Source organism: Carassius gibelio, chromosome B15 (genome assembly GCF_023724105.1).
Source record: "Carassius gibelio isolate Cgi1373 ecotype wild population from Czech Republic chromosome B15, carGib1.2-hapl.c, whole genome shotgun sequence".
Taxonomy (NCBI): Eukaryota; Metazoa; Chordata; class Actinopteri; order Cypriniformes; family Cyprinidae; genus Carassius; species Carassius gibelio.
In genome coordinates, this window is record NC_068410.1 from 8,476,129 (window position 1) to 8,491,210 (window position 15,082).

The following is a 15,082-nucleotide window of genomic DNA, read 5'->3' on the forward strand; positions in this document are numbered from 1 at the left end:
CTAAAAAAAATCTCTCGATCAAAGAATAATATGCTTATTTCTAGACCATTTATTATTAATATTTTTAATTGACTATTTTAAAGTCTTTTGAATTTTTTTTTCTATAAAAACATTCACTGTATTGTTATATAAAAAATAAAAGACAGACAATAATATGTACAAAAATAGAATTTTTATTACTGTAAAAAATGTTTAAGTATTATACATCTTAATAGTATTTATGTTATATTTACCCAATTTATGGTAATTTAAATATAACAAGTACTAATGTTGTTAATACTACTATACATGTATGTATAATTGTGTGATTATTATTTGCCTAAATTATGCCAATTTAAATAAAAAATTTATTTGTATTTTTTTACTCTAGTGCTTTTAATATGTTTGCATTACAGTATTGAGAATTAATGAGAATCATCACTGAGAATAACTGTTTTTACAAAAATAGAAAACTAAAATATCTAAAGATATTGAGTTATGAGAATTTGGGAAGAACATTTATTTAGTTTTTATAAAAACAATGTTACAATGCAAGTAATTGCAAGACTTTTCATTTCTAGAACAAGATTTTTTATATTTTAAAATTGTTAGTGATGCATGAGCTGGACATGTTTTCTTTTACATATATGTTGTCAAACACTGGTTATTTATCACACTTTAAAAAAGACCTTGTAATGTACTGTACATATAGAACACGTACAAAATCAAACATGAAAATGAAAATTTTCCAACTGCAGATGTGGAGTTTAAAGAAGGAGAGACTGAGCACATAGTGGTGGTGGAAATTCTGTATGATGGTGTACGAGAGATGAGAGAGGCCTTCACTGTCCACCTCAAACCGGATGAGAACATGGTAGCAGAGATTCAGGTACTCATACGTAATATGTGCACAAACTGATAGTCACCACTTATAAGCTATTAGCATATTTTCTGAACTATAAGTCACACTTTTTTCATAGTTTGGCTGGTCCTGCGACTTTAAAATGAATTTGACATGAACCAAGAGAAATGAACCAAGAGAAAACATTACCGTCTACAGCCTTGAGAGGGCGCTCTATACTAGCGCCCTCTTGCAGTAAATGTTTTCTCTTGGTTCTTGGTTCTAAATAAATGCAACTTATAGTCCAGTGCGACTTATAAATGCTTTTTTTCCTCATCATGACGTATTTTTGGACTGATGCGACTTATACCCAGGTGCGACTTATAGTCCGAAAAAATATGGTACTAAATATTGTAGAAACATAATTTTCTGTAAAGTTGCTTTGTAACGATTTGTATTGTAAAAAGCGCTATACAAAAAACTTGAATACTCCAAAATATGCCAAAAAATGTCTTTGTGTAATCAGTAGTATTATATCTGTTTTTATTTAATTACCCATGAAGGATCCACACTGTTTTCATTATTTCTTCTTTTTCTTATCTTCAGGTCACCAAAGCCATCATCTACATTGAAGAGACGAACAGTATGGCCGATGTGACCTTCCCTGCGGTGCCAGTTGTTGTGTCTCTGTTGCAGTATGATGATTCAAGCAGCACTAGAGATTCTCAGCCAGTCGCAGGATATCCTGTAGTCTGTGTCACGGTAGGTTCACTACATAGACAAAGCAATTGTAATTTAGACACAGTGAATGTGTGTAAACTTACTTAACAAAAATAATCGAAATATAAAATAAACTGTTCAAACCCTTTGTGATTTATATGTACATATTCCTATATTTATTTTAGTCGTGCAACCCCAAGTATGCTGGCTTTGACCGTACGGGCTCCATCTGTGTTGCTGAGCACATCAATAACACCCTGACCCGGTACCGCTGGCTGGTCAGTGCCCCGACAGGACCTGACGGTGTGACCAGCCCCATGAAGGAAGTGGATTTTGACACCTTCTTCACCTCCTCCAAAACGATCACATTAGACTCAGTGTACTTCCAGGCAGGCTCGCGTGTGCAGTGTGCAGCCCGGGCTGTCAACTCCAACGGGGATGAAGGCCTAGAGCTCACCAGCCCCATAGTCTCCATCAGCCAGGAAGACGGTGAGTTAATTGTTTTACAGAATTAACACCAATATTGAGAATGATCTAATGATGAAAATGTACCTGTGGGAGCTTTTTGCAAGACACAATATATGGAGCGCCATGTACGTTCCGTGATGTATTCGAAGTGAAATGTCCACTTTTTTTTTTTTTTCTGGAACAGATGAATGTACATATGGTATGTTTTGCTGTATGTGATGCTGGTTTTGTAGGTGTCACCATGGTTCTGACTGTTTTATTGAGTGACTCTATAAGTCCAATGCGCTGTGACGTTTTAAATAATAACATACCATCTGCACTACACCTAAACCTACCCGATAGTATGAACAAAAGCAAATCTGATGTAAAAAACACAGTCGCAAAAATGCCATTTTAGCTTGTTTTTCGATCTCTCATCTTTCAGCTTTTTCATCGTGAGTCATGTTTTTCACAGGATTCGTACCCAAGGGAAACGTACCCAAGTATTCTGCATCCTAAGTCCAATTCCGTGCCAGCCGAGTTATAGTGCAAGCTTATTACGTCCAGAAAGTGAAACATATGCAGCTGTAATCATAACTGTATACAAAAACGATTAAAATAGCTTGTTGTTTTACCGCCTCTAGCGTTAATTTGAAACTGAACTGATATGTGCTTGTTATTGGTATGTATTTCGTGTTTTGTGAAAAAGTTCCCACAGGTATGTTTTCATGATGAGATCAGGTTGCCAATATTAGACGATTTCTAGGCACACAAATGAGATAAAAAGAAAAGTGACAATCTGACTTTTTTTTTTTTAGAGCTCTTCATCATTTGAACCTGATAAAAATCCAAATTTTCTTCTTGCTATGCTATTTTTCAGGGCTGCTATCATTTTCACAGCTAATTTCTTTATAGAGTATGATGATATTTTTTCTTTCTTATTTTTTTACCCAAAGTCCACTTATGTTAGTCATGTTCAGAATTTCTTTAAATGTTTACTGTATGTAATTCACACACAATAATCTGATCCAATTTCCAATGGATTGAAATTAATACTGCCTTAAAAAAAAATGTTGATTGAATATACTATTTCAAACTGGGCTGTTAACTTTGTTTCATGTTCCTTGACAGTGTTTTTCCTAAGTATACGGCTCCCTTAAACTGCTGCTGTTTCATTTTTTTTTGTGATCAGGTATGTGCCAGCCTCGGCATGTTGGCACAGTTGGAGCCGAGCCTTTCTCTGCCAGACTGCGCTACACTGGAGCAGAAGATCCAGACCACCCAAACCTTATTAAACTGACTGTTACCATGCCCCATATTGACGGTCAGTGCACCTGCACACCAGTTTTATCACAGTGAAAGGCAGATTTGGCTTCATGCAGATTAATTATAAAATTAGAAAGGATTAAAAAATGCTTTTCACTTTCCGTGTCATATCAGATGCATAAATGTTACATCATTCTCCTCATTCCCTTTGACAGGAATGTTACCTGTAGTCTCCACTCGGCCGCTCTCCAACTTTGAGCTGACTCTGAGTCCAGACGGTACGCGTGTAGGAAACCATCGCTGCTCTAACCTGCTGGACTACACAGAGGTTCAGACACGCTACGGCTTCATCACAGACGCCACCCGCAATCCAGATGCCATCGGTGGGACTGCGCCCTACCAGTACAACACAGCCCTCAGGGGCCAAAGCACCCTACGATTCTATCGAAACCTGCATCTGGAGGCCTGCTTGTGGGAGTTTGTCAGCTACTATGACATGTCTGAACTTCTCAACGATTGTGGAGGGACCATCGGAACTGATGGACAGGTGAGGAAAGAGAAGGAATTTTTTCTATTTAAATCATGCCATGCCTTTAGCCTTTTAGCGTCAGCCAAATAAGAAGCTATAGTACATACACTACCATTCAAAGGATTTCTTTGAACTTTTTGAATTATGACTTATTATATTTTACTTATTATATATTAACGTTATAAATATTTTATAACAAAATTATTACTTTTATTGGACAAGGACACATTAAATTGATCAAAAGTGAAAGTAAAGAGTTTAATAATATTACAAATTATTTAAATTTCAAAAAATATTATTTTGACCTTTTCTATTCTTCAAAGTATCCTAAAAAAAACATTTTCTACAAAAAAATCTAACAATGCAACTGTTCTCATCTGTGATAATGCTGCAGCAAATCAGCATATTAGAATGATTTTTGAAGGATCATGTGACACTGTACAATGGAGTAATGGCTGAATATTCAAAATGCATAAATTACACTAAAATCTATTTAAATAGATAACAGTTATTTTAAATTGTAATAATATTTCACAATATTACTGTTATAACAGTTGTTTTAATCACATAAATGCAGCCTGGGTGAGTATAAGAGACTTAATTAAAACATCTTAAAAATCGTACTGACTTTTGAACAGAAGTTTAAAATGTTTTGTGCCCTTAAAAGGGGTTAACATGTCCTTGTCTCTCTTTTGTTTTTTTTTCAGTGTCAGTTTAGGAATTTATTCAAACGTTTTAAGGTTTAGACTCCTGCTCTTGATATATGGATTCCCTGTCTTTGCCAAACATTTTAAAGGAAAGACTTTTTTCACAGTTGTGAGATCACATCAATCCATTATACTGTAGCTGGCCATTTTAGCTTATTGGCAAAGGCATTTGTTTTATGTACGCCTTTAAGCCACTTACTGCTTGTCTTTCGCCGACAATGAATCAAAACTGGCCTTTAGATCATAAAAAGTGTCTCGTTTTTCTTTCCTCCTCTTCAAACAGTTAGCTAAAAGAATGTATAGCTCTTTAAACAAGCTTTAGACAACTGTTTACATGCCTGTTTGAGCCTGTCGTTTGTCTTCACCATGGACACAAGCTGTGTTGGTTTACTCTGCAGTTAATTAAAGTGGACAAGTGTCACTAAACAGAAATGGATGGGTGTACAGGACACATTCAAGTTCAGGGAAGTTGATCAGTGAATTTATCCAAAATTTTCCTGGAGAGTAGCAGTTAGTGGATAGCAGTTAAAGTCAAATTAAACTGACATTTTTAACATTAATTTGCAAGGAAATTCTAAAGATTTTAGGATTTTTTTTAACCTTTCAATTAAATGTTTGTGATTCTGAAACCTAAAGAGAACCTGTGTAAAACATTTTCTAATAGTTATTTTTATAACCACTAACTATCCTTCCTAAAAGCATATAATAACTCTGCATTGTTAGCTGGGTAGTTATTATACCCTGAAGTATTGCCCTTTCTGTCCTGTGTAGGTGCTGAACCTGGTGCAGTCTTACGTGACCCTGCGCGTGCCCCTGCACGTGTCATACGTCTTTCACTCGCCCGTCGGCGCTGGCGGCTGGCAGCACTTTGACCTGCAGTCTGAGCTGCGCCTCACTTTTGTTTACGATACTGCCATCTTGTGGAGAGATGGCATCGGTAGTCCACCGGAAGCTGAATTACAAGGCAAGACAGCATGTTTTTTTTCTTTATCTAAATGCAAGACACAGTATAATAAATCTAGCAATATATATTTTTTACTATTTTAGATAATTTTTTTTATTATTATTTTATTTTTTATTATTAGTCAGTAATTTTGTTTGTTTGTTTTTGTTGTGAGCTTCTTATGTAGAAGACTGCTTTTATTTGATCAGAAATACAGTATATATATATATAAAAAAACTACTATTATAAAATATTTTTGCTGCTTTCTATTTGAATATATTCTAAAATGTAATTTATTTATTTTTAGGTGCCCTCTATCCTACAAGCATGCGCATCAATGAACAAGGCCGTTTGGTCGTCAACTTCCGTACAGAAGCACGTTTTCGGGGATTGTTTGTCACTGCACATTCAGGTGTGTTATTAAACATACTATATATAGTACCTATAAATGATTTTATCTGGTTCGAATAATTATTTTTTATTTGCTCGTATTTCACTCAAATATCGAAATGAATTAACAAGAAATTGTATTTTGAATATAGAAAATGAAGCTTATTTTTGGAAGCAGAAATTGTTTTTGACATTTTTTTTACTAGAATTTATTTACAATTTAGTTATTTAAACATTCATATTTAAACATCTAATTAATTAAATTTATGCTAAAAGTGTGTTAAAAAAATTTATCGTAAAAAATTTTCCCCCTTTTAAAAAACATTATAAATGCTAAATATAGTGTTTTTACATTTTAAATTTTGCTTTTGGGGTGAAACATTTTTCATATTTAGTATTAAGTAAAAAAAAAAAAAAACAAATTGAACCAGTTATGATGAGATAGTGTCTTGCATTCATAACAAATAATAACATTTGTGTCAACACAGCCTCACCTATGACTTCCATGGTCATGTGTGCGGACCATCCCGGGCTGACCTTTAACCTTAGCTTAGTGAGAAGTGAGCCGACATACAACCAGCCGATGCAGCAGTGGACCTTCATCTCTGACTTTGCTGTAAGTCTTTAGGATGTCTCTTTCTGCCATTTTTCTTTATTCAAAGCAAAATCTGCTCTTGATATGCTCATGATTGGATTTGTCATTATTTGGTTCCTTTACTGTCTCTTCTAATACAGTAAATGTTGAAATACTTTCACTGCAGGTGAGGGATTACTCAGGAACGTACACGGTGAAACTGGTTCCCTGCATGGCTCCTCCCGGTTTTGAGTACAGCTTCCGTCCCGTGTGCCACCCCAGAGAGCCAATTACCTTTGATCTGGACATACGCTTCCAACAGGTCATTACTGAATCACAAGCACTCATCAAAGGCTGTATAGCCAAGCTCAGAGACAAGGGTTAAAGCAAAAACCAAAAACCCATTCCACAGCCATACCTGTCACACACCCAGTTTAAGAGCAGTTTTTTAATCTTGTAATTAGGAGCGCTTGTCCTCCTAATTAAAAAATTAGGAGCACCTTCTTATAAATAATAAAAAATTCTGATAAAAAAAATTAGCCTTCCTAATAGGAGGTGACATTTGACTTAAGGTGATGTACAGGGTCATTTTCTTTGTACCTTTGTAATGGCATTTTTTTAATTTTATTAAATGTTTACAGTGTTTCCTAGGATTTTTTCCAGCTGTGGTGACTGGACTATATCTCATAGACCACGCCCCCTCCCCACCCAAGAATCACGCGCACTCAGAATTGAATTAATTTGAACTAAAAAACACAAGTAGATATTAAATAATAAAATAAGAACAAATAAATTAATGACCATTAATAGCACAAACAAAGAAAATAAGATACAAATTAAATGAACAGTACTTACATCTAACTATAATCTATTTAACTGTGTAATAACACTGGGCAGTCTTCACTCTAATGAAAAGCAGAGGCAGGTTTATTTAGGCTGCTGTCTCTTTAAGACCTCATGCACAGATCTTATATACTGTTCCACATGGCTCTATTCTTACTTTTCTTTTTAGCAGTGCTTGTCCTCCTAATTTAAAACATTTAGGAGCACCTTCTGATCAATAATCACAAATTCTGATCAAAAATCATCCTTCCTAATATGAGATGACATTTGAATCCTAAAAGTGACGTACAGGGGTATTTTCTTTTTACCTTTGTTATGTCATCATTTTCATCTGTCAAATTCAAAGATGTATGCTTGTAAGCTTTTTAAAAATTGATATTTAAAACAGTACAGTAAGAAGTAGAATAAGACAAATAAGTTACCAATCATATGAAATTAGTATTAATAAAAAAATTGTTTGTACTACAGAGGTGGCATGAGTGCAGTTAAATTCATACATTCATGTGGACATTCAGGTTTTAAATAAAATGTATACAGAAATATTAAATTATTTTAAATAACTGAAATTATATGCTAAAAATGTAACTAAACTTTTATCTTGTCTGACTATATTTGTACGGCTACTTTGTTCAACTTAATTTATTTTATGTTTATTAATAAAGATAAAGCTATTACCTTTTAAAAAAATCTAAAATTATACAATATGTTAAGAATAATGATAATTTGCAAAACACGATCCCTTCAAAAGCCACTAAAATTAAGTATAAGCTTTAAGACAGACAAGAAAATCTGACATATACTCAAGTTTTCCTAAGAAGAGTAACTTTTGTGTTGATGACTCTAGGTGAGTGATCCAGTCTCCGCAGAGTTCAGTCTTAACACACAGATGCTGCTGCTTTCAAAAAAGACTCTCTGGTTGTCAGACGGCTCCATGGGCTTTGGTCAGGAGAGTGATACGGCTTTCTCAGAGGGTAAAATGCTACGACCAACTATTTATTTCTGCTTGAGTATTTGAAATATGACACCTGTCATTTATTTATGGGTGCTGCATTGTTTAGGAGATGTCATCTACGGCCGTGTAATGGTGGATCCCGTTCAGAATCTTGGAGACTCCTTCATCTGTAACATTGAGAAGGTGTTCCTGTGCACAGGGGCGGATGGATACATCCCAAAATACAACCCTGACAACTTTGAGTATGGCTGTCTAGCTGATTCACCGTCTCTTCTGTACCGATTTAAGATCATTGTGAGTATGCACACTGTTTTAAGGAAGCCCAAACCATGCATAAAAAGTTAAACAACCTAGATTAGATGTCCAATATTATTGATTTAATAAAAAAAAAATGTAAAAAAGCAAATAGCACATTTTGAAAACCGCAAAGCCACCAGGAAAATGTAGGAATTTTGTTAAAATTTAATTTGCATATTTACTTATAAAGTGCAAACTTGTCATAAATATAAATCAATCTCTAATTTAAAGTATGTTTTCTTAGACTCGAAAAACAACTTACCTGCAGTAGCATCTAGGAAATACATACAAACAGTTGCAAAGTTACAAATAATCATATTTAGGAAATTTGCAGACATACAATGAAAGTAAATATTACAGCTGAAATCTAGATCGAGCTGATACAGTGTTAGTTTAGTATCTATAATTTATTATTAGTGTTTTTCTATATATGTGGCCCTGGACCACAAAACAAGTCTTAAGTTGCTGGGGTATATTTTTAGCAATAGCCCAAAAAACATGTATGGGTCAAAATTATTGATTTTTCTTTTATGCCAAAAATCATTAGGATATTAAGTAAAGATCACGTTACATGAACATATTTTGTAAATTTCTTAACGTAAATATAACAAAACCTAATTTTTGATTAGTACGTAAATATGCATTGCTAAGAACTTCATTTGGACAACTTTAAAGGCGATTTTCTCAGTATTTTAAAAAAAAAAAATTTATGCACCCTCAGATTCCAGATGTTCCAATAGTTGTATCTCAGCCAAATATTGTCCTATCCTAACAAACCATACATCAACCGAAAGCTTATTTCATTTTGAAAAATGTACACTTTGGTTTTGTGGTCCAGAGTCACATATATTTTTCGTTTTCATGTTAGGTTTAAATTTTAACAATTTTGTTTTGTTTTTGTAATCTGAATTAATTTGTATTTATACATTTAAAAAAAAGCTTATATACATATATGTGTGTGTGTGTGTGTATTTGTTTTTTATTCATTTTTATTCATTCGTTTTGTTGTTGTTTTCAGTTAACAAATGTTTTATATTTAGAATCGTTGTATTAATTGTAATACTTTCAGTAAAATATAACACTGTTCAGTTCTAATAATTGTTCATCAGAGTCACAAATAAAACTCTAAATTTAATGTTGAATATTTTTCATGTCAAGTAGATCTAACGTTTCCTTTAATATGGAGAACATTCTTGATTATTAGGCAGAATAATGTGCAATTTTAAACTCATTCTGCTTTGCAGGACAAAGCTCAGCCAGAAACTCAGGCGAGAACATTTGGCAGCATTAGTTTCAATGCTTTCCTCGCTGTAGACGATCCTGAGGCGCTGCCGCTGGTGAGGCAGCCAGGCTCTGATGGCTTTAGGTTGGATTCCACAGCTTTGTTTCAGGTAAGAGAGATACAACAGCTGCCAAAATTAAGAAACACTGTGATAATGTTGTGATTCTAACACTATAACACTGTCCAGGTGTCGGTAGGCAGGGAGTGGTACATTCACACCATCTACACTGTCCGGTCCAGAGACAACGCTAATCGAGGCATCGGGAAAAGGAGCCTGGACTATCATTCTGTGACACACAGCCACTCGATTTCCAAAAGGTCAGCCAACCGCGCTCCAGATTTGGCTCAGGATATTGGCACAGAAAATAACCGTGGCACAAACATCTTACATATAGCGCTGGAACGCAGCGCTCCGAAACATCCCAACCTTCATGAAGAATCCCAGGCGGAGGGTATCATACCTAGAGAATTGAATCAAAGGGACTCTAGTGACGACCAGCTTGTCTTGATCATAGGAATCTTGGTAGGTCTTCTCTTCACCATCCTCCTCGTCATTCTCGTCGTTCTGGTGGTGCGGTCTAGACGGAACAAGAACATCACAGAGTCCCCGAAAGGCTCCAGCAGCACAGAGCCCATGATGACACAAGGCCTCAATAGCAATGACAGCTCAGAGGTTTGATTCCCCAACAGTGGACCCTTTTATTCAAATCACTTTTCTTTTGCAAGTGCCTCTTGTTCATTTGCTCGGGCACGCAAGGACACATAGTGACTGGGAGTGGTTGCGCTCTACCTCTCCTCTGGATTTGGTCCCAAAGTGTACTTGAATTTCAAAAGCACTTCTTTTCTCACTGCTTTAATAATTGTAGTAAACTACTACTGCTTGATCGCATTGATATTCATCCAAATGAAAGTTTTACTTTATATCCAAAGGTGCTAGATGAAAGAATGGTATTATGGGAAAGATGATATTGTATAAATACAGGTTGTTTTCAGTCACTGATCATTTTTTTAATGACTTGTTAGTATTATAAGGTTGAAAGAATCTAATTTTAGTCTATACCTGATGGGTGATGCATAAATAGTTTTTTTTTTCACTACTATTGTTTCTACTTTGCAAATGAAATGGACTCTAATACAATAACGTCAAGAACATCAAACGAGTGTTTTTGCTTTAAATCAAGTTTCCAGAAGAGTGAAATAGTTTCAGTTTTGGCACAACAAAAGCACATTAGTATTCTTTTTCTGTATTTTACATTATGGTCACTATCAATTTTGCATGGTTTTATTTTTAGTTTTTATCTAAACTTACTGTGTATAAATGTATTATAGTGTATTATAAGTCAGATAAAGTGTTTGGGGAATGATCAGTGATTTTTGCCATGTAACATTTCTTTGATGTTTCACAGTCAGCCATTTTTTGTTTGTTTGTGGGGGTATTTTTGAGACCGTTGTCATGACTTTTGTACTGTAATGTGATGCTAATTAGCATGGTATCAAATGAACATTAATCAGATAAAAGTGAGCTTTTCTTTGAGATGCCTCAACACGCATACAGTCGTGGCCAAAAGTTTTGAGAATTACATAAATATTGGAAATTGGAAAAGTTGCTGCTTAAGTTTTTATAACAGCAAATTGCATATACTCCAGAATGTTATGAAGAGTGGTCAGATTAATTGCATAGTCCTTCTTTGCCATGAAAATTAACTTCATCCCAAAAAAACCTTTCCACTGCATTTCATTGCTGTCGTTAAAGGACCTGCTGAGATCATTTCAGTAATCGTCTTGTTAACTCAGGTGAGAATGCTGACGAACACAAGGCTGGAGATCATTATGTCAGGCTGATTGGGTTAGAATGGCAGACTTGACATGTTAAAAGAAGGGTGATGCTTGAAATCATTGTTCTTCCATTGTTAACCATGGTGACCTGCAAAGAAACATGTGCAGCCATCATTGCTTTGCATAAAAATGGCTTCACAGGCAAGGATATTGTGGCTACTAAGATTGCACCTAAATCAACAATTTATAGGATCATCAAGAACTTCAAGGAAAGAGGTTAAATTCTTGTAAAGAAGGCTTCAGGGCGTCCAAGAAAGTCCAGCAAGCGCCAGGATCGTCTCCTAAGGAGGATTCAGCTGCGGGATCGGAGTGCCACCAGTGCAGAGCTTGCTCAGGAATGGCAGCAGGCAGGTGTGAGCGCATCTGCACGCACAGTGAGGCCAAGACTTTTGGAAGATGGCCTGGTGTCAAGACGGTCAGCAAAGAAGCCACTTCTCTCCAAAAAAAAACATCAGGCACAGATTGATCTTCTGCAGAAAGTATAGTGAATGGACTGCTGAGGACTGGGGCAAAGTCATATTCTCAGATGAAGCCCCTTTCCAATTGTTTGGGGCATCTGGAAAAAGGCTTGTCCGGAGAAGAAAAGGTGAGCGCTACCATCAGTCCTGTGTCATGCCAACAGTAAAGCATCCTGACACCATTCATGTGTGGGGTTGCTTCTCATCCAAGGGAGTGGGCTCGCTCACAATTCTGCCCAAAAACACAGCCATGAATAAAGAATGGTACCAAGACACCCTCCAACAGCAACTTCTTCCAACAACCAACAACAGTTTGGTGAAGAACAATGCATTTTCCAGCACGATGGAGCACCGTGCCATAAGGCAAAAGTGACAACTAAGTGGCTCGGGGACCACAATGTTGAAATTTTGGGTCCATGGCCTGGAAACTTCCCAGATCTTAATCCCATTGAGAACTTGTGGTCAATCCTCAAGAGGCAGGTAGACAAACAAAAACCCACTAATTCTGACAAACTCCAAGAAGTGATTATGAAAGAATGGGTTGCTATCAGTCAGGATTTGGCCCAGAAGTTGATTGAGAGCATGCCCAGTCGAATTGCAGAGGTCCTGAAAAAGAAGGGCCAACACTACTCTTTGCATAAATGTCATGTAATTGTCGATAAAAGCCTTTGAAACGTATGAAGTGCTTGTAATTATATTTCAGTACATCACAGAAACGACTGAAACAAAAGATCTAAAAGCAGTTTAGCAGCAAACTTTTTGAAAACTAATATTTATGTAATTCTCAAAACTTTTGGCCAGGACTGTACATGCACTAAAACCCTACTGACTAATTGGTCAAACAATGTGACTCTTGGAAGTCTTAAGTATTAATACTTTTCATATAAATTTGTCCAGGAGTATAGAACAGTATATACAATAGATGCAGCTCTATAAAAAAAAAAAAAAAAAAACAATAAGAGACCGCTTCAAAATTATCAGTTTCACTGGCTTTCCTATTTATAGGTATGTGGGTAGCACTTTATTTTACAGTCCTGTTCCTCATGTACATACCATGTACATATTATAGTAATTACAATATGTAATAACTAGGTACTAACCCTGAACCTAACCCTACCCATGTAGTTACCTTGTATTACCAGAACTTTCTTAGATAAATACACCAAGTACATGTACTGTAAAATAAAGTGCAACCGGTATGTGACTAATGCCGCGTTCCAGGCAACCAGTAACTCATGTTTTTCCAACCTTAAACCCGTAAGAGTACACTGGAACGGCAGTCAAACCCGTGACTTCCCACCTGTGAACTCGTACTAAATCGATTTACTCCGAGTTCTGACGTCACAGCACGCGAAACACCAATGGCAGCCCCTACACACAGATAATATTGCCTACAGATACGTAAAAAAAATTAAAACGATTTTAGGACAATGTAACGTTGCAATAAAATTAATAATCTAGCTACAATTCCTTGCACTCAGGTATGAAGGTATTTTTGATTCAAAACAACTGAACACCTGTGGCAGTGTGATTTGTAGTTGTAAAGAAAAGCCACACATGTGTATCAGTAAATTTGAAGTCAAAGAGATAAATGTTTTAAGAGTTGCAAACCTGTAGACTTTTTTTCTCTCCCACAAACACAACACAACAGTTACACCTTCTCAAATTCTTCATTCCAGGTGCACAAATCCTATTCTACAAATCACACATTTAGAAACTCGTACGCTCACATTTTTGAAACAATTGCTGCAGTGAATGTGGTGCAAAACGCATTTACACACCCGCATCAAGAAATGTGAAGTCGTGGAGAAATGTTGAACATCCGCAAATCAATACGTGAATTCATCAAATGAGAGTTGCACACTTGCAGAACATTTTCTCAGAAATGTCTTGTATATTTTTCTAACACAAACACAAAGTACATAACTACATTTGCTTGAATCTGCTGCGATGAATCTCAAACACTGTTTTTCGCTTTCAAGTGACAAGTTTCGCGCTCTCCCTTTTGCACCGAGATATTTGGTTCAAAAGTGATTTGTGCATCTGTAGAGGTAGTGGGCGGGACTGTTTAGAGATTAGTGAATTTCAGCCAATCAGAAGAGCTACTTTGGCTCGTTGCTGAGTAGGTGGAGGCTTGGGAACTGTAGCCGGATACGCCCCAAGCAGTTTTACGCCCCTGTTGTTCCTCATGCGTCCAGTAGGGTGTCCAGGAGGCTGCAGACCAATGACCTACTGTAAAATGTATTATTTATGTTTATTTATAAACTGTTTTTATATACAGGAGACTGACTGATATGTGATGTTGTGAATTTATATTAAGTTATATTTAGATATTAACCATATTCAGGCCATTAGACATACAGCACTGTGTAATCATATGGATCCTAAATGAAATATTTGCTGTACAATTCACAATTGCTCGTCATACAGCAACAAAACATGTCCTACACAGCATTTTATGAAGACAAACACAATGTAACCCTTTTCTAAAGTTCCAAGGGTCATTTCAAAGAAAGAGACAACATTGTTGTTCAAAAAAGATATTTATTTTTTAACACCATGACTTAGTTATTTCTTAACAGCATGACTCCTGTAGATGACTCTCCTATGGCTTGCCACTCTTCTTTAATTGTTTCTTTATCCTGCTGTCAAAGTGCTCCCACTCACTGATAAAAATAAATAAAAAAGCAAAAGTTGCATAGTGCTATAAACAATGGTTATTTATATATTATGGCAGGATATCATGTTTCAACATTTTGTCCTTTATAGGATCCTTACAGTAGCTTGCGTCAATGACAGGTCCTCGAAGGAATTTCTCCTCAGCCTCCAAGATGGACACATGTTTCACAACAGCAAGAGCACAGATGCTGGACTACCAGAGAAAGATTTATCACAGCCCAAATAAACCAGCATCATTTAGCATTTTTATTTTTTATTTTTTTACAACAAAATCAAAAGTGCCTTTTCTATATTAAGAACAAAACTATTCTTTTTTAGCAATGGTCTAACATTATGGAT

The 15,082-nt window shown here is 35.8% G+C and overlaps 1 protein-coding gene across 1 annotated transcript in view; it reads left to right on the forward strand.

Moving 5' to 3' along the window:
• Positions 1-11,288, forward strand: part of LOC127973078 (FRAS1-related extracellular matrix protein 2-like) — a 64,690-nt gene extending 53,402 nt beyond the window's left edge. The window contains exons 12-24 of the mRNA XM_052577111.1: positions 738-868; positions 1,427-1,582; positions 1,726-2,029; positions 3,180-3,311; positions 3,469-3,800; positions 5,261-5,453; positions 5,740-5,844; positions 6,311-6,438; positions 6,584-6,718; positions 8,084-8,210; positions 8,298-8,485; positions 9,733-9,879; positions 9,958-11,288. Of these exons, the coding sequence (XP_052433071.1) occupies positions 738-868; positions 1,427-1,582; positions 1,726-2,029; positions 3,180-3,311; positions 3,469-3,800; positions 5,261-5,453; positions 5,740-5,844; positions 6,311-6,438; positions 6,584-6,718; positions 8,084-8,210; positions 8,298-8,485; positions 9,733-9,879; positions 9,958-10,449 (2,570 nt within the window). The 3' untranslated portion in view covers positions 10,450-11,288. The remainder of the gene's footprint in view (positions 1-737; positions 869-1,426; positions 1,583-1,725; positions 2,030-3,179; positions 3,312-3,468; positions 3,801-5,260; positions 5,454-5,739; positions 5,845-6,310; positions 6,439-6,583; positions 6,719-8,083; positions 8,211-8,297; positions 8,486-9,732; positions 9,880-9,957) is intronic.
• The last annotated feature ends 3,794 nt before the right edge of the window (positions 11,289-15,082 follow it).